Here is a 21895-nt window from a genome sequence, read left to right as displayed (position 1 = left end):
TATGAACAGTTTGCTCCCACACTATCCTCTCCATATAAACCATTCCAGGTGGTTTCCTATGGCTGATAATAACTTATGAATTTTCTCTTTCCAGGAAAATCTTTTGGTACAATTCATCATTTAACAAGCAGCAGATATATTAATCCTTTTGTATATTCCTGTTATCTAAATTAAATACTTGCCTTATCAAATCCATTAAAAAATGAATGCATAATTACAATACTTAAAACATGCATTCATATTAAGACTTGGTTATACAAACTATTAAATATACTTTTGGTACCACTACTGATTCTCAGAAAAATAGAAAGTATATTCACCTGTGGTCCTCATTAGTAGCAATTAAGCTAGAAACATTTCTTAATATTCCTCCTCCACTTTCTATGATGGCTAAAGTGTTTGTTTGGCTCCGATATGTCAGTGTACCAACTAGAAATGCAAGAGCACCATCAACAGCACATATATCACCTTTGTTCTCAGTACAGTGTGCTGACAAATTCCATAAGGCACTCAAAATGCTTTTTAGGGTGGATTCCTAGGAGAATAATAAAATGACAGGATTAGAGAGTTTTCAACTATTGGTCCTAAGCCCTCAGAAGTACCTAAGTTAGCTTCAAGGAGGTAGTGAGAAACTTGTTTTTCTAGCTCTCATGGATGCAAAGATAGCTTTGAAAATGTGAACCAAGAATAACCTAAAGAAATAATTCCTGCTGAACCTGCACACAGTTTAAAAATACAGCTCAGAGACATAAACTGCCTCACTTATTCTAATCCAGATCTGCAAATAACAATTCATTGACCACGGAATTTAGCTTCTTTCCAGTTCACTGCTGAATTTGAGTTTTGATTGGCATGAAATCTCTCCTGTGTTGTATGTTGATGACCAAATGTTTTGCTTTCTGTTTTACTGCATATACCACTATTTCTCTAGCTTTTCTTTGCAAATGAGAATTAACTGCATTTCAGGCTCTGCTTTCTGTGCTGATAAACTAGAGGCAAGCCACAGTGCACACATAACTACTTTAGTTTGCTTCGCTCTCCTTCCCTCAGCTATGGATTTGCTATTGCTTCCCAGAAAGTTTCAGAAGTATGTGCCACAATACTTGTCAGCTGCCATAATAGTAAAAAGTTTGTAGATTAGCTGGCAGGGGACACTGGGATGAAATATAATCCTGTTGGGATATCAAGTAGACATCTCTAGAATGACAAATTCATAAAATCAGAAGATGGTTTTATTAAAACTGAAAAATTATAAAAAAGGCTATTGGAACAGCACAGCTCATGAAACTGAAGAGTGAAAGCTATCAACCCTTGTAAATAAAATTACAGAAACACTAATAGTTCTCAGATGTCGTTGCTGTGTTGTGATCTGCTGCCCAGTTAACTCAAAGCAATTCTCTTCTTCGAAGGAAAGTACCTGAAACACTGCAAATATTTGACTAACTGCTGATGTCAAAAAAAGATAATATTTGTATTTTGTGTAAAATTAATGCAATCTCTCCAAAATTTATCTCATAATCATTTATACATGATACCTTCTTAACTTCTAAAGCACATTCCATCAATGCTTTCACACTTCCAACTTCACGTAGAGTCTTTTTACTGTTTACATCTGCTCGCCAGGATAAGTTCCTCAAAACACTTGCAATGACCTGAAAAACATGAAAGAAAAAGAACATATCTCAAAATAGCTACTCCTTTAGTAGGTTATCAGCATTTCCTCCTGGATTTCTGGAACACTGTAGAATTCATTAACAGTGGCAATGTTCAGCTGCTGAACTAGCTTTTTTGCTGAAATTCACTTTTTGTTCTATTGTCAGCTAGACTGTCCTAAGATTTCAGTATGAAGTTTGATCAAAGGTACTGACTTTTGTGTATAAAATAAATAAAGATTTGAAAGCAGGTTCCCTACTTTCCACACTGGCTGAAAAATTGGACCAAAACCTCAGATTTGTGCTCTACTCTGATGTCTGCTGTAGACTTATTATGCAGTCTCAGGAGAGAGATTTATATAATCTTTTTCCTCAGCTTTTCCACTTGTAAAATAGGACAATCATACTAACCTGTCCCTCAGAGGTATTGTATGATTACCTTTATTAATGTTTATCAAGATCTTTGAATACACTGTGTCTTTTATAATCAGAATAGTTATCCATGGAAGATGGGTAGCCATTCAGCCTAGGTTCCTGTCCTTGGCAGCAGCTAGACAGATGTTTCAAAGTAAAGTGCAACTGTCAAGACGGTGGACAGTCATTAAATATTTAACTCCATCCATTTATGGGCAGCTGTAAGCATGTATATCCCTCAAAAATATATTTGATAGAATACTATCAAATCCATACATATCTATGGATGTTCCCATTGTCACAAAAGTGTATAACCTTGTTAGGTTATGTGATAAAAGCTCATCTGCACCCCCACAAAAGAGCTCAGAGAGGCAATGGCAGGTGGGGGACCCAAATAATACCCTGCCCCAGCTCCTCCCAGGCCCATCAAAGGAGCCAGCATCCCATAACAGGCCCATCTGCAGAAACCCAGAGGAGCACATGGATGCACAATGGCAGGTGGAAACCCAAATTAAGGACTCAGAGGAAGGGATCCCCTGTCCAGGACACTCCCAAGGCTGTCACAGGAGAGTCATCAGCTCTGTTATCCAGGTGTGAAACCCGTCAAGGTGAGCACTCTCCAAAGCACCTTTCAGACTGAGAGGAGTTACTGCCCTGGGGTAAAGGACACATTATAGGATTGTGGTGGGTTGACCCTGGCTGAGGGCCAGGTGCCCACCAGAGCCGCTCTATCACTCCCCTCTTTCATTAGACAGGGGAGAAAAGTACAACAACAAAAAAAAAAAACTTACGGGTTGAGATAAGGACAGGGAGAGATCATTCTCTAATTATCATCACGAGCAAAACAGACCGAACTTAGAGAGGGAATTCATCTTATTTATTACTAAGCAAAAGAGAGTAGAGGAATGAGAAATAAAACCAAATCTTAAAACACCTCCCCCCACCCCTCCCATCTTCCCAGGCTCAACTTCACTCCCGGCTTCAACCTCCGCCCCCCCTCAGCGGCACAGGGGGACGGGGAACGGGGGTTACGGTCAGTTCATCACGCGATGTTTCTGCCGCTTCTTCATCCTCAGGGGGAGGACTCCTCTCATCGTTCCCCTGCTCCAGCGTGGGGTCCCTCTCACGGGAGACAGTCCTTCACGGCCTTCTCCAACGTGAGTCTCCTCCACGGGGTGCAGACCTTCAGGAGCAAACTGCTCCAGCGTGGGTCCCCCACGGGGTCACAAGTCCTGTCAGCAAACCTGCTCTGGCATGGGGTCCTCTCTCCATGGATCCACAGGTCCTGCCAGGAGCTTGCTCCAGCGTGGGCTTCCCATGGGGTCACAGCCTCCTTCAGGTGTCTCCACCTGCTCCGGCGTGGGGTCCTCCACTGGCTGCAGGTGGAATCGCTACACCCCCTCATCCTTCCTCCATGGGCTGCAGGGGGACAGCCTGCTTCACCATGGTCTTCACCACGGGCTGCAGGGGGATCTCTGCTCCGGCGCCTGGAGCACCTCCTCCCCCTCCTTCTGCACTGACCTTGGTGTCTGCAGAGTTTCTTACATCTTCTCACTCCTCTGTCCGGCTGCAAAAGCTCTCTCTAACTGTTTTTTCTCTTTCTTAAATATGTTATCACAGAGGCGCTGATTGGCTTGGCCTTGGCCAGCGGCGGGTCCGTCTTGGAGCCGGCTGGCATTGGTTCTATCAGACACAGGGGAAGCTTCTAGCAGCTTCTCACAGAAGCCACCCCTGTAGCCCCCCCGCTACCAAAACCTTGCCACGCAAAACCAACACAGGGATGCAAGGGAAGAGCATTTCAGGATTGCACAGGACTTATTATGGGATGTTTAGAGGAGGAACTAAAGGAGGGGAAAAGGAGCGATCTAGGTGATTTAGGGAGAAACAAGTGTAGGAAAATAGAGAAATGATGGGATAAGAGGGGCTGGTCGCATATAAATAGTTTGCTGGTCGGTATGCTTGTCTGGCTAGACCCTGCACTTGATCTATCTTATGCATCTTCTTCCTGCATCTGTCCTGTATTCTTATTAAATTCCTTTAACTTTTTAACTCTCTGGGTGAGGGTCATAGGGGCCCATGTGTTTGTGGTGACAGTAACAGGAGCAAGTGCAGGTGTGCAAGTGAGTGTGTGAGCACTAGCAAATATCAAGCTGGACTAGCTGGTGAATAGTTGAAGTGGCCTGGGAGCAAGGGGACGAGTGGGTCTCTAAGGGCCAGTTCTGTGTGTGAGAGCGCCTGTGGGTCTCTAAGGGCAAGCACACAGGGAATCAGCTATGGGAACAGATGAGTCCCAGCCAGCTCTGGGTGTGAGGGATCCACCTTGCACATATACATATATATATTCTCACTACTGGATGTCCATCCTGCTCAATCAGAGAGGGGAGCAGAATAAGGCTGTTGCTGTGCTTGTGGGAGTGCTTTGTGTGTCCATCTGTGATCTTTGTGGCCAGCCGTGTACCTACATATATATGTAGTGTATACGTGTCCTCTCTGTGTGTGTGCCTACTGGGAATACATTTTCAGCCTCACTACTGGTTGGATCTGGGGACAATGGAGCTGCAACAGCATCGCCTCTGTTGGGATACCGGATTCAGCCCTCCCTAACAAAGTTTTAAAAAATATTACTGAACTATTGGTCTTGACATTTAATGGTTAATTTAAATTTGTTGGTTTTCATTTCAATGGTAAAAAATGAGTGGCACAATTTCCTTGTGTTACATCATTCCTTATGTTATTTATTTTACCTCTCTCGTCCTTATTTGTTTACAACCAAAACAGTCTGTCTTTCAATACTTATAATAGTCTTTCAATATAAACATCTTTCAATGTTTAAAATAACATATTTTACTTATCTCAATTTTTTTCTGCATTTGTTTTGATCATTAGTTGATCAGAACTAAAAAAAAAAATAATTCCATCTATTGCAAATTATTCTTTGCTTTTTAAATGCTGCATATTGAGCAGATGCTTTTGTTGACTTGTCACTACAGTGATTTCAAGCTCTTGCTTTAAATGAACTGCAACCATTCAGCAAAGCAGTAATGCATATGAACAGTTGCAATTACTTCTTCCCACATACAGTACTTTCCATTTAAATAATGAATTGCCTGTGCTGCTTGTTTTAAAAAGTTTTATACACTTCTGGACTTCCTCACTGTCCTCTTTAATCTTGATAAATCTAAATAATTATACAACACTGGCACCCTGCAGTTGACTTCCTTTTCAAGAGTACTAAATATACTTAATATCTATCTTAATAACAAATCAGAGACTGTACCCAGTATCCTCTATTGTAATTTTAACTTTTTTTTCTCAGCCATAATTACTTAGCTTCTCAACTAGTGGGGAAATTCTTTTTGTCAACAGTATCTTAAGATAGAAAGTAAATTTTACTTAATTTTTTTCTTTTATTTATTTTCTGATGATTCATGCAAATTGCAAGGAAAACAGGGTTTTCCTTTCCAAAAGCTGTTCTGATTTGTTTACATTATCTATTTATCAAAGTGGATTACCATTTCATATTTAATGAATTTAACTTCCACACCACTGAAGAACAGTTCTGTGCTCTCAACTCTCAGGATCACCCTAAGCACTTTATAAGATTTAAGAAAAGAATGTTTATTTACAGGATATTTTTCTTTACACAGCATGAGACACTGCTGGCTTAACACCAAACACTTTGCTGACACTTGAACAAAGTTTCTCTAGGAGGTGCTGGTGTAAAAAGTGGGTATATATGTACTAAGAGAACAACCTTATCAAGTGTCATACAGATTCTCCTTTGAAGTAGTTTCCTCTACTGTTATTAGTCTATTATTTATTGGTTGCTAGTATAGGAGGAGCCTCAGATGTCACAATACTGCATTAACCTTCAGGGTAATCCTAGTCCATTAGCACTATCAGTAGTAAACTAAATCAGCAAATCTCAGATTGCTCAAACTTATTTTGAAAACTGGACTTCCACTAACAGATCAGGGTCATAAAAGTGAGTTTTATAGCTGATTATATATATACTTTGGTGAGAAAACAGAATTTGACCCAGAGTTAAGCATTTTTATAACTACAAAGTTGTACTTCATAATTTATACAACAAATACAGGTACAAACTTTGCATCAAAGTTAATGCTGACAAGACAACATAAGAATGAGTATGAAAAAAAGAAAATCAGACTGGGAAGGATGGAACATTTCAAAGAGATAGCCTAGTTAAAAAAGAGAAAGCACTCTACAAACGGAGCACTAGAAATCATAGAATCACAGCATCATAGAATCATTTTGGTTGGAAAAGACCCTAAGATCATCGAGTCCAACCATTAACCTAACACTGCCAAGTCCAACCACTAAAGCATGTCCCTAAGCACCACATCTACGCATCTTTTAAATACCTCCAGGGATGATGACTCAACCACTTCCCTGGGCAGCCTGTTCCAATGTTTGACAACCCTTTCAGTGAAGAAATTTTTCCTAATATCCACTCTAAACCTCCCCTGGCACAACTTGAGGCTGTTTCCTCTCATCCTATCACTTGTTACTTGGGAGAAGAGACCAACACCCACCTGGCTACAATCTCCTTTCAGGTAGTTGTAGAGAGCAATAAGGTCTCCCCTCAGCCTCCTCTTCTCCAGGCTAAACAACCCCAGTTCCCTCAGCTGCTCCTCATAAGACCTGTTCTCTGGACCCTTCACCAGCTTCGTTGCCCTTCTCTGGACACGCTCCAACACCTCAATAACTTTCTTGTAGTGAGGGGCCCAAAACTGAACACAGTATTCGAGGTGCAGTCTCACCAGTGCCACGTACAAAGGGACAATCACTTCCCTAGTCCTGCTGGCCACACTATTTCTGATACAAGCCAGGATGCTATTGGCCTTCTTGGCCACCTGGGCACACTGTTGGCGCTCATGTTCAGCCAGTGTCATGAAAGAAGATATAAATTTAAGCATAAAAATAACTCATGGAGAGGCCAAATGAATGGAAAGAAAGAGGAGCAGAAATACAACATTTTAATACAACTCAATGAAATTGAAGGGATGCAAGATGATGGAAATATGCAAGCCAAGGAAATATTTCATCTCAAAAGGAAGTACCTGCTGCAAGTCTTCACTTTCAGACTTCAATTGGGCTACAAGAGCTCTCATGCAGTCCTTCATAGAACATAATGTAGCCTGTTAGGAGTCAGGAGAAAAAAGAAAATAAATAGAGTATTAAATGACACATTAGGTGGCTTGATTGGGCATAATTAATTGATATTTTAAGCTATTCATCTCTGAAGTTCAAGTTCCAGTGCTTGGTCACCCTCACAGTGAAAAAGTGTTTCCTGACGTTCGGACAGAACCTCCTGTATTTTACTTTGTGCCTGTTGCCTCTTGTCCTGTCCCTGGGCACCACTGAAAAGAGCCTGGCTCTGTCTTCTTTGCACCCTCCCTTCAGGTATTTATATATATTGATGAGATCCCCCTGAGCCTTCTCTTCTCCAGGCTAAACAGTCCCAGCCCCCTGCCCGGTGCAGGAGTACACCGCTAGTTATTGGCCTGCGACTAGATTTTGTGCCACTGATCAGCACCCTCTGGGCCTGACTGTTCAGCCAGTTCTCAGTCCACCTCACTGTTTGCTCATCTAGCCCATACTTCATCATCTTCTCTATGATGATCTGTGTCACAAGGTCCTTGTCTCTTTCAGCAGCAGGCTCACATTTTCCCTAGTCATCTTTTTGTCAGCTATGTACTTATAGAAGTCCTTCTTGTTGCCTTTGACATCCCTCACCAGATTCAACTCCGGGTGGGCTTTGGCTTTTCTAACCACATCTCTGCAAGCTCAGACAGTGTCTATATTTCTCTCAGGTTAACTGTCTCTGCTTCCACCTTCTGTAAACTTCCTTTTCATATCTGAGTTTTGTCAGGAGGTCTTCTGTTCATCCATGCAGGCCTCCTGGCATTTTTGCTTGACTTCCTGCTTGTTGGGATGAAATTTTCATTCACTCTTGAAGTGTCTTGCATTAGAGTAGAAAGATAAAAGTCTTGTCAGAATGAAGTTATTTGAAGATCCATGTCTTGGAAAACTCCGGGGCAAGAAATTATTAAAACTTTGTATCTTTTGAAAGTAAAGTCCTTGGCAGAAATTAGGGAATCTATTTGTTCCAGTCATTTGAAATAACACCTGTTATGAGCCAGACGTGCTCCAAACATTTAAAAAAGGATCCAGGCTGAAGAGATTTGCAAAAATTTGTCAGACAGTAACAATATTAATAAATAAGTGATAACTTTATAAAATTTGACTAAATTAACAGATTTAGTTCAAAATCCTCAGAAAAATCTATTGTCCATAATCATTGGCACATTATGGAAAGATCTAGTGTATTGTTTACACAAAAATAAAGCCAATAAATAAATCTTTATTTTCAGTGACAAAATAGAAGCAATGTAATTTAATTTGAAAGCTGATACTATACTTTTATGATAAAACATTCAGTTTGTGCTCTGTGTTAGGAACAGGATGGAATGGCAAAGTTTGGGGGAATTTCTGTGTCAAGACGAAATACAATATTCTATCCCAGAAATGCAATATCCTATCCCAGAGATTTTCATCACCTTTCTGATAACTACAAGTAAACCACAGCTATGAATTGAAATTATTTTATGTTTGAAATTCTATTTTTACCTTGTTTGCCACATCTCCAAAAGTCAAGTTTGTCAGAGCCATTCCAGCATACCTCCTTAATGTAACACTATAGCGGTCATTTGTAAGTCCATACATTTCACAATCCACTTGCAACAGTTCTGCAATGGCCTGCAAACCTCCTTTAAAAAGAAATAAATAATAAAATGAATAACAATAAACAATACTATGACTACTAAAATTCAATCCTAATATCAAGAATACAGTATACACACATCAAGGAGTAAATTGCATTCATATGTACAGAATATATCTCAAACATCTGAAAACCAAAAGGCTCAGAAAGGTGAATGATAATTTCTTAAATACACTGTTAAATATTGACTCTGGATCTTGAACTGCATGCTTAGTACAAGCTGAAAGGTATGGTAGCATGATGTTGAGATTTTGGGGGAAAATGAGAACAGAAGCATTTATGAAGACATAAGAAGCACACCCATCTTTTAATTCCACCCAGTCAAAATCACATTTGACTGATGAACTCACATTTTAATTTTAATTACATAAAAGGTTATTCAGTAAATCTGATAATTATTAATTTAATAATTATTATTACTGAATCTTATTATCCCAGAAAAATGCATATATTTTCTTCATTTATAATAAAATTGGCAAATTAAGGAAATTTGCATGCACAGAATTCACTGAAGATGGACTAAAGCATTCAGGCTATTATACAGGAACCAATCAATATGTTTAACTCATGACACAAAAAAACCTCAGAAAGTAGTCTCCATTATAAGTCCAATACTTCTAAAATTGCAAATATTTCCAGGATACAAGTATCCTTCCAAAAATCACAGCTCATGCCAGATATAAGAATAACTTGCATAACAACCTGTCCACTAGGAAATAGTCTACCTATAAGTTCATTTAAACTTTATCGATCAGAGTTTAAATAGTCATTAATAAAAAAATAGCCACATATTCAGTGAGGTATACAAGAAAGGAATGTCTGTATTTTCAGGAAGCATCTCAAAGAAAGTTAGAGAAACACATTTAGTCTTACCAAGCTCATTCATGGCATGCCTGTGTTCTTCATCAAATGAAAGTTTCATCAAAACACACACTGCAGGACAGATTTGATGATCAACTGGAGCTGGCACTGATCAGGAAATAGGCAACTGTTAGTATTTCTTAGGTGTATAATTTTGTCTAGATCATAAGCTTTCCAAAGTGAATCTAATCTTAAAATAAATAAAGTACAGGTTCTTTTCAGGGTTTGTATCTTCGCAGTAACTCAAGAACAGACAGTTAATTAAGAACATTACTAATAAATGTGAGTACACAGAGGCTTGAACGTGCACATACAACTAAGATTACATATATGTACTAGAAGTATACTTGAAGCTGAAAAGACTATTTATGGAAAATAATTTAGAGAAAATTCTGAATGTATGTATTAAGTAAAATATATGACCAAGTACAAAAAAATTATCTAATTAATTTGGGAAAATAATAATCTTAGTGAAACAAATCAGTAAGTTTAAATTTTCTGGCAGCATTAAATAATACACCACCCAAGGTGAAACTGTTTCTTTGGGTGTTATGTCCTTATGAATGGTTAATTAAGCCCTTTGTTTCATAACAGAACTTTTTAAGTTCATAATTTTGTGAGCTAGACTTTCCCTAAAGCACAAATTGTATTGGTATATCTTATTCAGAGACCCACTTCTACAAAATGATTTCTACAAAAAAATCCAGCATCCAAAACAGAGCCTACTGATTTCAGTAGTATTTCCGATATAGATGTCTACAGCATATATTTGCAAAATGGCAACTTTAATCCTCCCTTATTCAGAAAAGCAGTTATTGAGTAATCCAGAAGGTTACATTTTTTTTTTTAAAAAACCCCAACTGTTATGTGAGAAAACTCCAATTCACTTAAATTGTCACTTCTCTGGTATTTTAACACTGAACTATTTCTTATGTATCACATTCTAAATAATAGTCCACATTATACGGAATAGATTGAGATTATTTAATTTGTGCCCTCTATCCCATTCCTAGATGAAATTTTTATCTTCTGAACACATCTGAATGAAGAGCAGTTTGGGATTATTTAATTAGATATATTTAATTATCCATTCAAATGTAAAATAGCAATGAGAAGAAATGTATGTTTAATTTGTAGATTATAAATATAAAACACTAGAATTATATCTGGAAAACATACCAAAGCCTATGATGTAAAGAACAAGTTTATAAATGAGATATCATAGCTATAATAGATACTATTTCCTGATACTACCTCAACTTGAATATACATAAATAAATGAATAAATATAAAAATAAAAGAAACCTTACATACATTCAACAAGAAGTCAGATTAAAGCTGATTTTTTTTTGTAAATTCACTGTTTTCAAAATATCTTTTAAACATCTTTATACAGTTTACAGAACCTACTTGGGTTTTTGTCTTGGTCCATGCCTTCTTCATGTGCCTCCTGCCATTTCCAACACGTTTCACAGTAAGCACGTATTTGCTCCAAGAGATGAAGCACACGGATTTCCCGTCTGCCTCGCTTATCATCGGGCTGGGAGTGAATGATGTTATGCAGTGCTGCACTGGCTCTGACACGGGCCTCTTTACTACCACGGGAATTTCCTAACAACACAGAGTCTTTATCATTGCCATGTAAAAGCTGGATGAGGAGAGGAAGACATCCAGACTGACGCATAGCTATGCAGCTGTCTTGGGAGCTAGACATCGCTAGCAATGTTCGTGACATGTCATCTTTATCGTGAGTACCAAGCATCGACAGTAATGAATACACCATTTCCACCTGCAGGTCAAATGATTTAAAAAATACAATTACATGTAAAAAATACATATAAAATTAAAGTTCTCAATAGCATGCATGAGCAAAAAAGAAAATGTATTTATATAATGGTGCAAGAATTTCATAGAATCATAGAACCATAGAATGATTTGAGTTGGAAGAGACCATCTAGTTCCAACCTCCCTGCCATGGGCAGGGACATCTTTCACTAGATCAGGTTGCTCAAAGCCCCATCCAACCTGACCTTGAACACTTACAACGATGGGGTACCCACAACTTCTCTGGGCAACCTGTTCTAGTGTATCACCACTCTCATCATAAAAAATTTCTTCCTTTTATCCAATCTAAATCTGCCCTCTTTCAGTTTAAAACCTTTGCCCTTTGTCCTGTCACCACAGGCCCTAGAAAAAAACCCCTCTCTTTGTCTTTCTCATAAGCCCCTATTATATATTGAAAGGCTGCAATAAGGTCACCCCGGAGCCTTCTCCAGGCTGAACAACCCCAACTCTCTCAGCCTTTCTTCATAGGAGAGGTGTTCCAGTCCTCTGACCATTTTTGTGGCCCTCCTCTGGACTCACTCCAACAGGTCCATGTCTTTTTTGTGCTAGGGGCCCCAGAACTGGATGCCATACTCCAGGTGGGGTCTCACAAGAGTGGAGTAGAGGGGGAGAATCACCTCCCTCAACCTACTGAACATGCTTCTTTTTACACAGCCTGGGATACGATTGGCTTTCTGGGATGCAAACACACATTGATGCAAACACAAAATTGGATGTCAAATTTTTCATCTATCTATCTCATATCCCCAAGTCCTTCTCTGCAGGGCTGCTCTCAATCCATCCATCAACCAGTTTTGTACTACTTCAAAATAATTAAATAAGCACTATTAGTTCTTCACCATTTATAATCTTAATAAATGTCAGTAGTTAAATGGCTAGAATAACTGGGTGGTAATTATATCTAACTGTATTAATCTACAAGACTAATGACAAAGACTTGTAACTTTCCATTGCACACAAGGATTAAAGAAACATACTAATGAAAGTGCTTTATTTTGGGAATGCAGGAATATATTTAAAATTAATTTTATCTCAGAAGAGTATGTTCTGTATGAATCATACTTTCATGAAAATAGTTAAATAGTTACTCCAGACAAGATAAGATTGATTACATTAATTTTTAATATACATTGTGCTAAAAAAACTTACACATATTTTAATGTTTTCCATTAAAACTATTTCAAATTAACCAATGAATTTTTGTTATGATGAATGATTTGCATATGGCATATATTTACTGCTAATGCAAAATTGAAGAGCTAATTTAACACTTTCTTCAAGTTTACAGGGATAAAATCAATGGAGCAAACATGCTCATTTAATATATACACTATAAAGTACTAAGCATTTCTCCAACTAAATCAAGTCATGAAAAACCAGCATTACACATTGTCGTGGTTTAACTCAGCAGGCAGCCAAACACCAAGCAGCTGCTTGCTCACTCCCCTCCTCAGTGGGATGGGGGAGAGAATCAGGAAAAAAAAGGTAAAATCCATGGGTTGAGATAAAAACAGTTTAATAGGACAGAAAAGGAAGAGAAAATAATAATAATAATGATGATGATGATAAAAAAATATACAAAACAAGTGATGCACAATGCAATTGCTCACCACCCGCTCACCAATATGCCCAGCCCATTTCCGAGCAGCGATCACTGCCCCCTGGCCAGCTCCCCCAGTTTATATACTAAGCATGATGTCATATGGTCTGGAATATCCCTTTGGCCAGTTTGGGTCAGCTGTCCTGGCTATGCTCCCTCCTGGCTTCTTATGCATCTCCTCACTGGCAGAGCATGGGAAGCTGAAAAGTCCTTGACTTAGTATAAGCATTACTTAGCAACAACTAAAAACATCAGTACATTATGAACATTATTCTCATACTAAATCCAAAACACAGCACCAGCTACTAGGAAGAAAATTAACTCTATCCCAGCTCAAATCAGGACAACTCAGAGCAACCAAATTTCAAATTAAAAAATAGCAATTTTTGAGAGGTTCCTTTGGCTGCCATATAATATAGTAGTCAATGCAGTATTTGTTTTGTCTTTTGCATTCTGTTTTCTTCAGTAATATCTTTAGATTGAGAAATGTGTTTAGTTCTTTTAGTAGAACAATATGATGTACAAGTAATATTAGACACTGTCTAGAAACCCCAAACTCCTAAAGCCAAGAATACAGCAAAATTCAAAATCATGGCACAACATAAAGCAACTGTCAAAGGGAATTGCAAAGTAGCAGTGGGTGTGTTTCTTTAAAATATACCATCTAAGAAAGAAATGAGACTTGCAGATTTTTATACAAAGTTTTCTAATAATAACTACATTTTTGCACTGGTTATGAAACCAATGAATTATTTTATTTGGTTTCTTCAGAGACTGAATCTGAAGATGAGTACAAATACCAAGTTATAAAAAAATGGACAGCAGTGGGTAGATGTAGTGGGTTAACCCTGGCAGGATGCCAGGTGTCCACCAAAGCCACTCTATCACTCCCTCTCCTCAACTGATCACTCCCTCTCCTCAACTGGACAGGGGAGAGAAAATATAACAAAAGGCTCGTGGGTCAAGATAAGGACAGGGAGAGATCACTCACTAATTATTGTCACGAGCAAAACGGACCGAACTTAGAGAGAAAATTAATCTAATTTATTACCAAGCAAAACAGAGAAGAGGAATGAGAAATAAAACCAAATCTTAAAACACCTCCCCCCACCCCTCCCTTCTTCCAGGGCTTAACTTCAGTCCTGGTTTCTACCTACTCCTCCCTCAGCAGCACAGGGGGAGGGGGAATGGGGGTTATGGTCAGTTCATCACGTGGTGTTTCTGCCGCTTCTTCCTCCTCAGGAGGACGACACCTCACATTCTTTCCCTGTTCCAGAGTGAGGTCCCTCCCACGGGAGACAGTCCTTCACGAACTTCTCCAATGTGAGTCCTTCCCACGGGCTACAGTCCTTCACGAACTGCTCCAGCGTGGGTCTCTCCCACGGGGTGCAGACCTTCAGGAACAGACTGCTCCAGCGTGGGGTCCCCCACAGGGTCACAAGTCCTGCCAGCAAACCTGCCCTGGCATGGGATCCTCTCTCCACGGGTCCACAGGTCCTGCCAGGAGCTTGCTCCAGCACAGGCTTCCCACGGGGTCACAGCCTCCTTCAGGTGCCTCCACCTGCTCCAGTGTGGGGTCCTCCATGAACCATAGGTGGAATCTCTACACCCCCTCATCCTTCCTCCATGGGCTGCAGGGGGACAGCCTGCCTCACCATGGTCTTCTCGATGAGCTGCAGGGGAATCTCTGCTCCAGTACCTGAAACACCTCCTCCCCCTCCTTCTGCACTGACCTTGGTGTCTGCAGAGTTTCTTACATCTTCTCACTCCTCTCTCTGGCTGCAAAAGCTCCCTCTAACTGTTTTTCTCTTTCTTACATATGTTATCACAGAGGCGCTGATTGGCTTGGCCTTGGCCAGCGGCAGGTCCGTCTCGGACCCGCCTGGCATTGGCTCTATCAGACACAGGGGAAGCTTCTAGCAGCTTCTCGCAGCAGCCACCCCTGTAGCCCCCCCCACTACCAAAATCTTGCCACGCAAACCCAATACAGTAGACTAAGCAATAAGTATGTTAACATTAATTTTCCAAATACTAGAATTGCCGAAGCAATAGAAATCTTAAAATTTATAAAATTGTATGATCACATGCAAAATCTGCTGAAGTACTCCTGGAGATAATTTTATGACAGTCTAGCATCCCAGTTTGTAGATCCTTTCTAGTCTGGGAAAAAAATCGAATGCAGTATTAAGACAATCCACTTGGATTCTTAAATGAGAGTGAATTCAGTCTGCTTTATGCATGACTCTTGACAGACATTTTAAGCAGCAGCTTTACTCCACAGTTATTTAGATTTGGAAGATAAAGTTTTTTGTCAGAGAATAAAGCTATAGAAGCCATCAAAATCTGGCCTCCAGATTTGTGACACATATATTACATGAAAAACTCTAAAATATATACATATATTCTTTATATATACACTACACACAGAGGCATCTTTTTTTGTATCTCTAGATGCTTAAAATCTCTACTGCTTTCCCTTCTTCTCATGCATTAATTTCAAGCTTTTCTTACCCCACAGCACACTAAGATAGACCTATTTATTTGTCTTTTTCCTTCTACACTCAGTCCCTTTCTCTGCATTCAGGGCTCTCCCCTTGCCTGCAACTTTTGGGAATTCTGCACTTTCATAATGGGAAGTAGCAAACAGACACTAACTAATGTCACCTCCATTTGGTGCACACATACAATGAAGGGCAGAAATTACAACATAACACTGTTTTAAGGCCCAACATAACTCAATACTATGTCAAGGTCCTGCTTCCCAGAAAACTGGGATCACATTGATAATATCTATATTGCTGCTGATGCCAGAGATAGTATAAACTTCAGTGGTTCAGGAACTCAATTGTGTGTTACAGATTTGCCCTTTTTTCCTCTCTTCATGCTGCTTGTATATCTTGAGTACACTCTCAATTGTATATCAAGCTTCATTTCTATTTTTCAGTAACTTTTTAGAATACACTGCAGATATATAAAAGGTTGCTTCAAAAGATGGAAGGAGTACCTCCTATTTCCATTGAGAAAAAGGAAATTGCAGCTAAGGACATTTAGTTTAGATATTAAAAATTTTAATAGTAAAAGCTGAAAAAATTATAGAGATTGCTTATCATTAAAGCTTTTACCAATAGGTTAGACAGCTTTCATTTGCTGTCAAGAATGGTCTTGATAAAATTCATGCATGACTGGAAGATATATTAAATGGTCTCCTCAAAGTCCCTTCACATTTCCTATTTTCAATGATTGTTCATTTCAAATATTTTGGTCATGATGAGCATTTTCCATTCTCCATTATTCTACGTCATATTATCTGAATTACTATAGAAACAATGAACAGACGTTTATTAGCATCAAAGGCTTACATAATTTTTTAAAATTTTTTATTTAAATTTCTTAGCAATGCCATCTGTTTTGAGGACTCAGACTCCAGTAAAGTATTCCAAGAACAGCTTTTAAAAGGGTTAGTTTTCATAATGGATTATGCATCAACATCACAAGTTTTTTAGGTACTCAATTTCTTGCAATAAAATTTTCCTTATTGATCATTCAGCTAATATTGGCACTATTGGCAGAAACAATGAGGTTATTGTATTAGTAAAAATGTAGCATTAGCAACCTGTGGTTTGTAATCTTTGGTTACCTTGGTACCCAGATGATTTGTCAGTCTGCGAGGAACAGAATAGTTATTACTAGGGTTCATAACACTGGCTGTCTCATGGTCCATTCGAGCAGCAGAACCCTAAAAATTTAAACAACAACTCAGTATAACACAAAGTCTAACTGCAATACCAACTATTGCCTAAATCAGCTTCAGCCTTGGATGATGAAATCATATTTATAATAATGAACTGTCAGCATGTATTTTGTTTAAATTAGGTCCCCCCACCCTGACATAACTTAGATGTCACTGTTAAATTGGGTTTTATTATCCATTTTTTCCCTAAATTCAACCTCAAGGAAGTTATATTTTCAGTGGAACTCTTTTCACCAAGAAAAAGTAGTGAAAAAAATAGTTAAATAAAAAAAGTAGTGAAAAAAACTCTTTTCACCAATTTTCACCAAAACTCTTTTCACCAATTTTCACCAAAAACTCTTTTCACCAATTATTTTCACCAAGAAAAAGTAGAACTGGACTTGGCAACAAACTGAATTATGATTTTTACAGATGGGAAAAAAAGTAGCCTTTACTTTTAGGTCAGATTATATAGTGAGTAGGAATAAGCCTGTACTACCTTCAGAACACCATCAGATATGCAGGAATTGACAAGGAAAGAGATTCATCTTGACAAGGAGTAACCTACTTGAACTTGTCTTTATCAAAAGCAAATCACAGGTGGATGAATCTGTTTTATGTTTTAATGAAAAACTAAAATAATGCTGACATTATTTGCTGTAATTTCTCTAGAAACTATGGTAGATAGCATGTTTCTATCTATTTTAACAATACCCAGTTATTAACATCTTTGCCCTTTTAAAATCTATTTTGTGTACTTAATCACCCTCCCTTTTATCTTCTCACGCTCTTTGGAGTGGTGTTTTTGTGGGGGGGTGTGTGTGTTTAGTTCATTCTTTTTCTCTACTTCCTGTCTGTGAAGCTTCCTTTACTATGTCCTTCTCTCACAAGATTACATTCAGTTTGGGGCACTTAAAAATACATTTGAATAGTATACAATTTAAGGGAAAATTGTTCTGTTTGTTTCATTGCTGTACTGGCTGAGCTTTATTTTGTCTCAGAATTGAGCTGAGTGCCGCCTTATATTAAAGTTTGCCCGACATTCCATTGTCCTGAGCCTACATCACTGTATTACGTGTCTTTTTCCTGTATCAGCTCTAATAGAAGGAAGACACAATTTCCTAAGAATTCTTAATCCTTTTATATATACCTAGGTGAATATGTTACCCAATGTGATCAAAATAGGTGGTAATATGATAAATATTTATCTGGAATCATACGTTTGTCCTCTTAACAAAACAACCCAAATAAAAAATAAACTCCGGAAGTTGAAAAATTGCTTCATATGCTAACTGTTAAACACTAACTGTGAAGGAATCACAGAAGCAAACTCCTACAAAAATCATAAATATTACTGGACCATATCAGTGACATTTAAAAAGTCATGTACAAAATAATGTATACTATTTTAAAGACATAGGTCTTTTAATCGACTGACTTTTAATTTCTGGTAGAAATTATAAAACACAACAGAAAAAAAAATCTAGTTATACTGGAATATTTAAACAGACTCATTTAATTCTCCATTTGTATCCAGAACATTTCATGCATATTCCAGAATAACCATTAGCATAGGATACTAAATAAGTACAACTAGAATGATTTAAATTCACACATTATTTTATTCCAATATATATTTCCTATGTAAACAAGCACTTCATTTTGCTGTTATGGATGGGAAAATTTGAAAAATGTAAAGCTTAAAATGAAAACTATATTAGACTTCCTAAATTATTTCACTTTAATAATCTGCAGTGCTATGAATATGGGAAAGAACTCTGAGATTTTTACACTGACTGATCCATTAATATCATCTTGACCACAGACTACATTCAGAGAACTACAGGTTTCATATGTGTACATGCCAAAATTCTCCACTCTTAAGTTCAATACGCTCATTTTATCCAAGAAGCAAAAAGATGCAAGTTTGGAGCACTACCTATTGAAGTCCAGTGTAGTGTAGACAGAAATAGCATACTTTTCCTATTGTTTCTAAAAAACGGTATCAACTTTGATCCAAATAACTATTTCCTTCAAAGCCATTATTTTTGGCCTTACTACTTTGAGGATGCCAGAAGGACCAAATTAAATGCAATTACCTTTCTTACTGGCTCCTAAAGACTGATCTGAAAGAAGTAGTATAAGAAATGTGTAGCCATTCATCTGAGAAACTGGAAAATGACAGAGATGTACAAGGACCCTTCTTGTGTAGAACCCTCTATTATTTCCAAATCTTTTCCTATCCTTCTACTTCATCTTGTTTTCTCTTTTTATACTTTCCTGTCTTTTACTTGCTGTTTGTTGTACTATATTGTGTTCCCTATTTTGTGGCATGTTTTATTAATAAAATAGAATACCTCATTGAATTCCTTTATAAAATTTGCAAACTAAATGTTTGAATAAATATCACTACAGTGGCAGAATAGCGAGCATAATGGAACAGAAGAGAAGAAAGCTGTAAGATGGTACAGAAAAGGACATGCCTGAATCCTGAAAAATCCTTTCTTCAAACAGAATTTTTTCAATTATCATTGCTCATATGACTACAAAACCAATTAGCCCCAAATTATTCAGTTAAAACTTTTTGCACTCCACTTAATAGTGATTGCTCAAAGAAACAAAGTATAATGAGCTTGTTTATCAGAAATAAATGCTATGCCCAATCTATTAAGCCTTCTGTCTCTGGAGTTACCCTAAAAGTAAACAATCCCCAGATGTCTCTTAGAACACAGATTCAGAGCCCTGGATCTATCAACCTCCAGGAGAAAAAAATACAAATGTTTTAAATACTTTAATGAGGCAAAGTTCAAAATTGCTCAAATCCTAAACATAAAGCCTCAAATGAAGAATGAATGAATTGTCTACTTGCATAATGTCTACCAAGGAATATGAGAATCCCTTCTTCCTTCCTTGTAAAATATCTGTTGTCTAAAATAACTCCTGATTCATACAATCAAGAAAGAAAATACAGCCACAATGCATCAATTATTTAAATACATTATGCTTTCAGTCCCAAAGCACAGCTGAATTATTTTTTTTTCCTGAGCAATAAAGCTGTCTTAAGAATTAGAGTGAGAGCCTCAAGCAACTGTTCAGATATAGCAGAGAGAACTTAATTCAAAATAGTGATCAAATATCTTTCAAAAGCAAAAGTATGGGCTATGCTTAATGTTAAATCAAATTAAACACACAAGCCAAACAACAATTTATATTCTTTCTGATAAATCTTCTTGTACAGGATACTTTCAGAAGGATTTAAATAATTCTACTTCCTTAAAGTAGCACAAATATTTTACACATGAATTCAATGATCAAATTTAGAACGTGAAGTTTTAAGAGCCCAAATTACTAATGTGAATGTCTCAGCTACAGTTGGAGATTATGAAGTGAATGAACATTAATTAGTGCATGATAAATAATTAAAGTATTTTTAGCCAAAGAAAGCAATCCCAAACTTGCAAAAATATTAATATAAAAAGACAAGTATATAAGAATTTAATGTAGCCCTCTACAGTGCTAATGTATTTCACTAATACAAGGAATTACAATGAAATATTATTTAAAAGCATTTATATAATCCTTCAGCACACTTCCAGGAGATTATCTCATTGATAATACTGTTTCAAAGCTTTATCTAAAATAGTATTAAGAAAATATTAATAATAAACCTACCATTTGATTATTTTCATTTTTAAAATCACTGATATTTCAGTGATAATTTCTCATGTGAAATTTTGAGCAATTTTCCATAATTAAACTTCTAATATTACAGTTCACCTGGAATAAAATACATTTTCTATAGTCATTCTTTTTATTTGCTTCTTAGTATTAGGATCATTAATAATTTAAATAAAAGAAAATGGCTCCTTGCATTATGGAATGTTTACACTTCATCCTATTAAAACATTTATTTCTAATAAATATAAGAAATTTTCTCACTTCCAGATGGAATGAAGAAAAGTGTAAATCTTTTATAAATGAACAAAGACAATATAAGCATTGTACATTTCAAGTATTTAATTATACTCTCAACATAGAAAATAATCAATTTACCTGACCAGTACCAGTAGTTGCTATGCTGATTTCTGCTGTTCCTTGACCTTCATTGTGCCTCTCTGTATCATGGGAACCTGCATCATGCTTGCTTTGAGGTGCCCTCTGTTAATACAAGAGTGTATGAAATTATATACAGAAATTAAGTACACTTTAACATTCAAAGCTCTCTAAAAAATAAATGCATCAATGCTGTATCTTCACAAAGCCATTGAGTAGTGCTTTGTATTTCATAACTCTTAGCCTCAATAATTAACAGCTGAGACAATGTCTTAGAAAAATTGCAAGATGAAAGTAAAGCATGTCCTCTCAGGATTATAGTCCTGCAAGACAAAGGATTTGCTGTGAGACACAGAAACACTATTCTCTACCAGCTGTGCTCACATCACTATCATCAGAAATGTAACAGAACTGGAGCAAAAAACTGTCTTCTCTGCAATGTCATGTGATCTGTGTATTTACTTGGAGACAAGGCTAGCACAGTTAAATTAAGATTCCCATTAAAACACAAACACTTTCTGGGTGAACAGAAGGGTACACATATAGTATGAATCTTTCTACATTTTAATGACAAACAATGCAGGAGTAACCACCTTGATGCAAATAAAATTTAAATAATTTGCTACTGATCAACCTAATCATATTTTATCAAAATGAATGCAAATGATACAGCAACCTAGTATAGACACATGTTCCAGTTTCTTAAGGCAATCCAATTTTTGATACAACCACATGAAAATTAAACTGTTGTCACATCCACTCAGAGAGATCACGAGATCAACACCAAAAATAGGGCTTTATATATTTCCTTAATAAAGCAAATAGAATAACTGAGCAGAACACTGTGTAAAGTGTCCGACATCATCCACTAATTTGTTTAAAATGTTCCAGTTTTTCAGAATGACATAAACCATTCTGTCCTTGGAATTGGC

General features: G+C 37.3%; 1 protein-coding gene across 16 annotated transcripts in view; it reads right to left on the bottom strand.

Moving 5' to 3' along the window:
- LOC142599141 (adenomatous polyposis coli protein-like) overlaps positions 1-21895 on the bottom strand; it is a 156777-nt gene that overhangs the window by 13445 nt on the left and 121437 nt on the right. For 12 of the 16 annotated variants that reach the window (XM_075738814.1, XM_075738815.1, XM_075738811.1 and 9 more), the window contains 8 exons: positions 20964-21068; positions 16818-16916; positions 11146-11524; positions 9748-9843; positions 8721-8860; positions 7151-7228; positions 1536-1652; positions 321-535 (listed from right to left, as the gene is read on the bottom strand). In XM_075738814.1, coding sequence (XP_075594929.1) covers positions 321-535; positions 1536-1652; positions 7151-7228; positions 8721-8860; positions 9748-9843; positions 11146-11524; positions 16818-16916; positions 20964-21068 — 1229 coding nt within the window. The remainder of the gene's footprint in view (positions 1-320; positions 536-1535; positions 1653-7150; positions 7229-8720; positions 8861-9747; positions 9844-11145; positions 11525-16817; positions 16917-20963; positions 21069-21895) is intronic. The other 4 variants (XM_075738826.1, XM_075738828.1, XM_075738827.1 and 1 more) reach the window with 3 other exon arrangements.

The sequence above is a fragment of the Balearica regulorum genome, chromosome W (genome assembly GCF_011004875.1).
Source record: "Balearica regulorum gibbericeps isolate bBalReg1 chromosome W, bBalReg1.pri, whole genome shotgun sequence".
Classification (NCBI taxonomy): Eukaryota; Metazoa; Chordata; class Aves; order Gruiformes; family Gruidae; genus Balearica; species Balearica regulorum.
The sequence above is the reverse complement of the archived record's forward strand: the minus strand, read 5'-3'. Positions and strand labels throughout refer to the sequence as shown.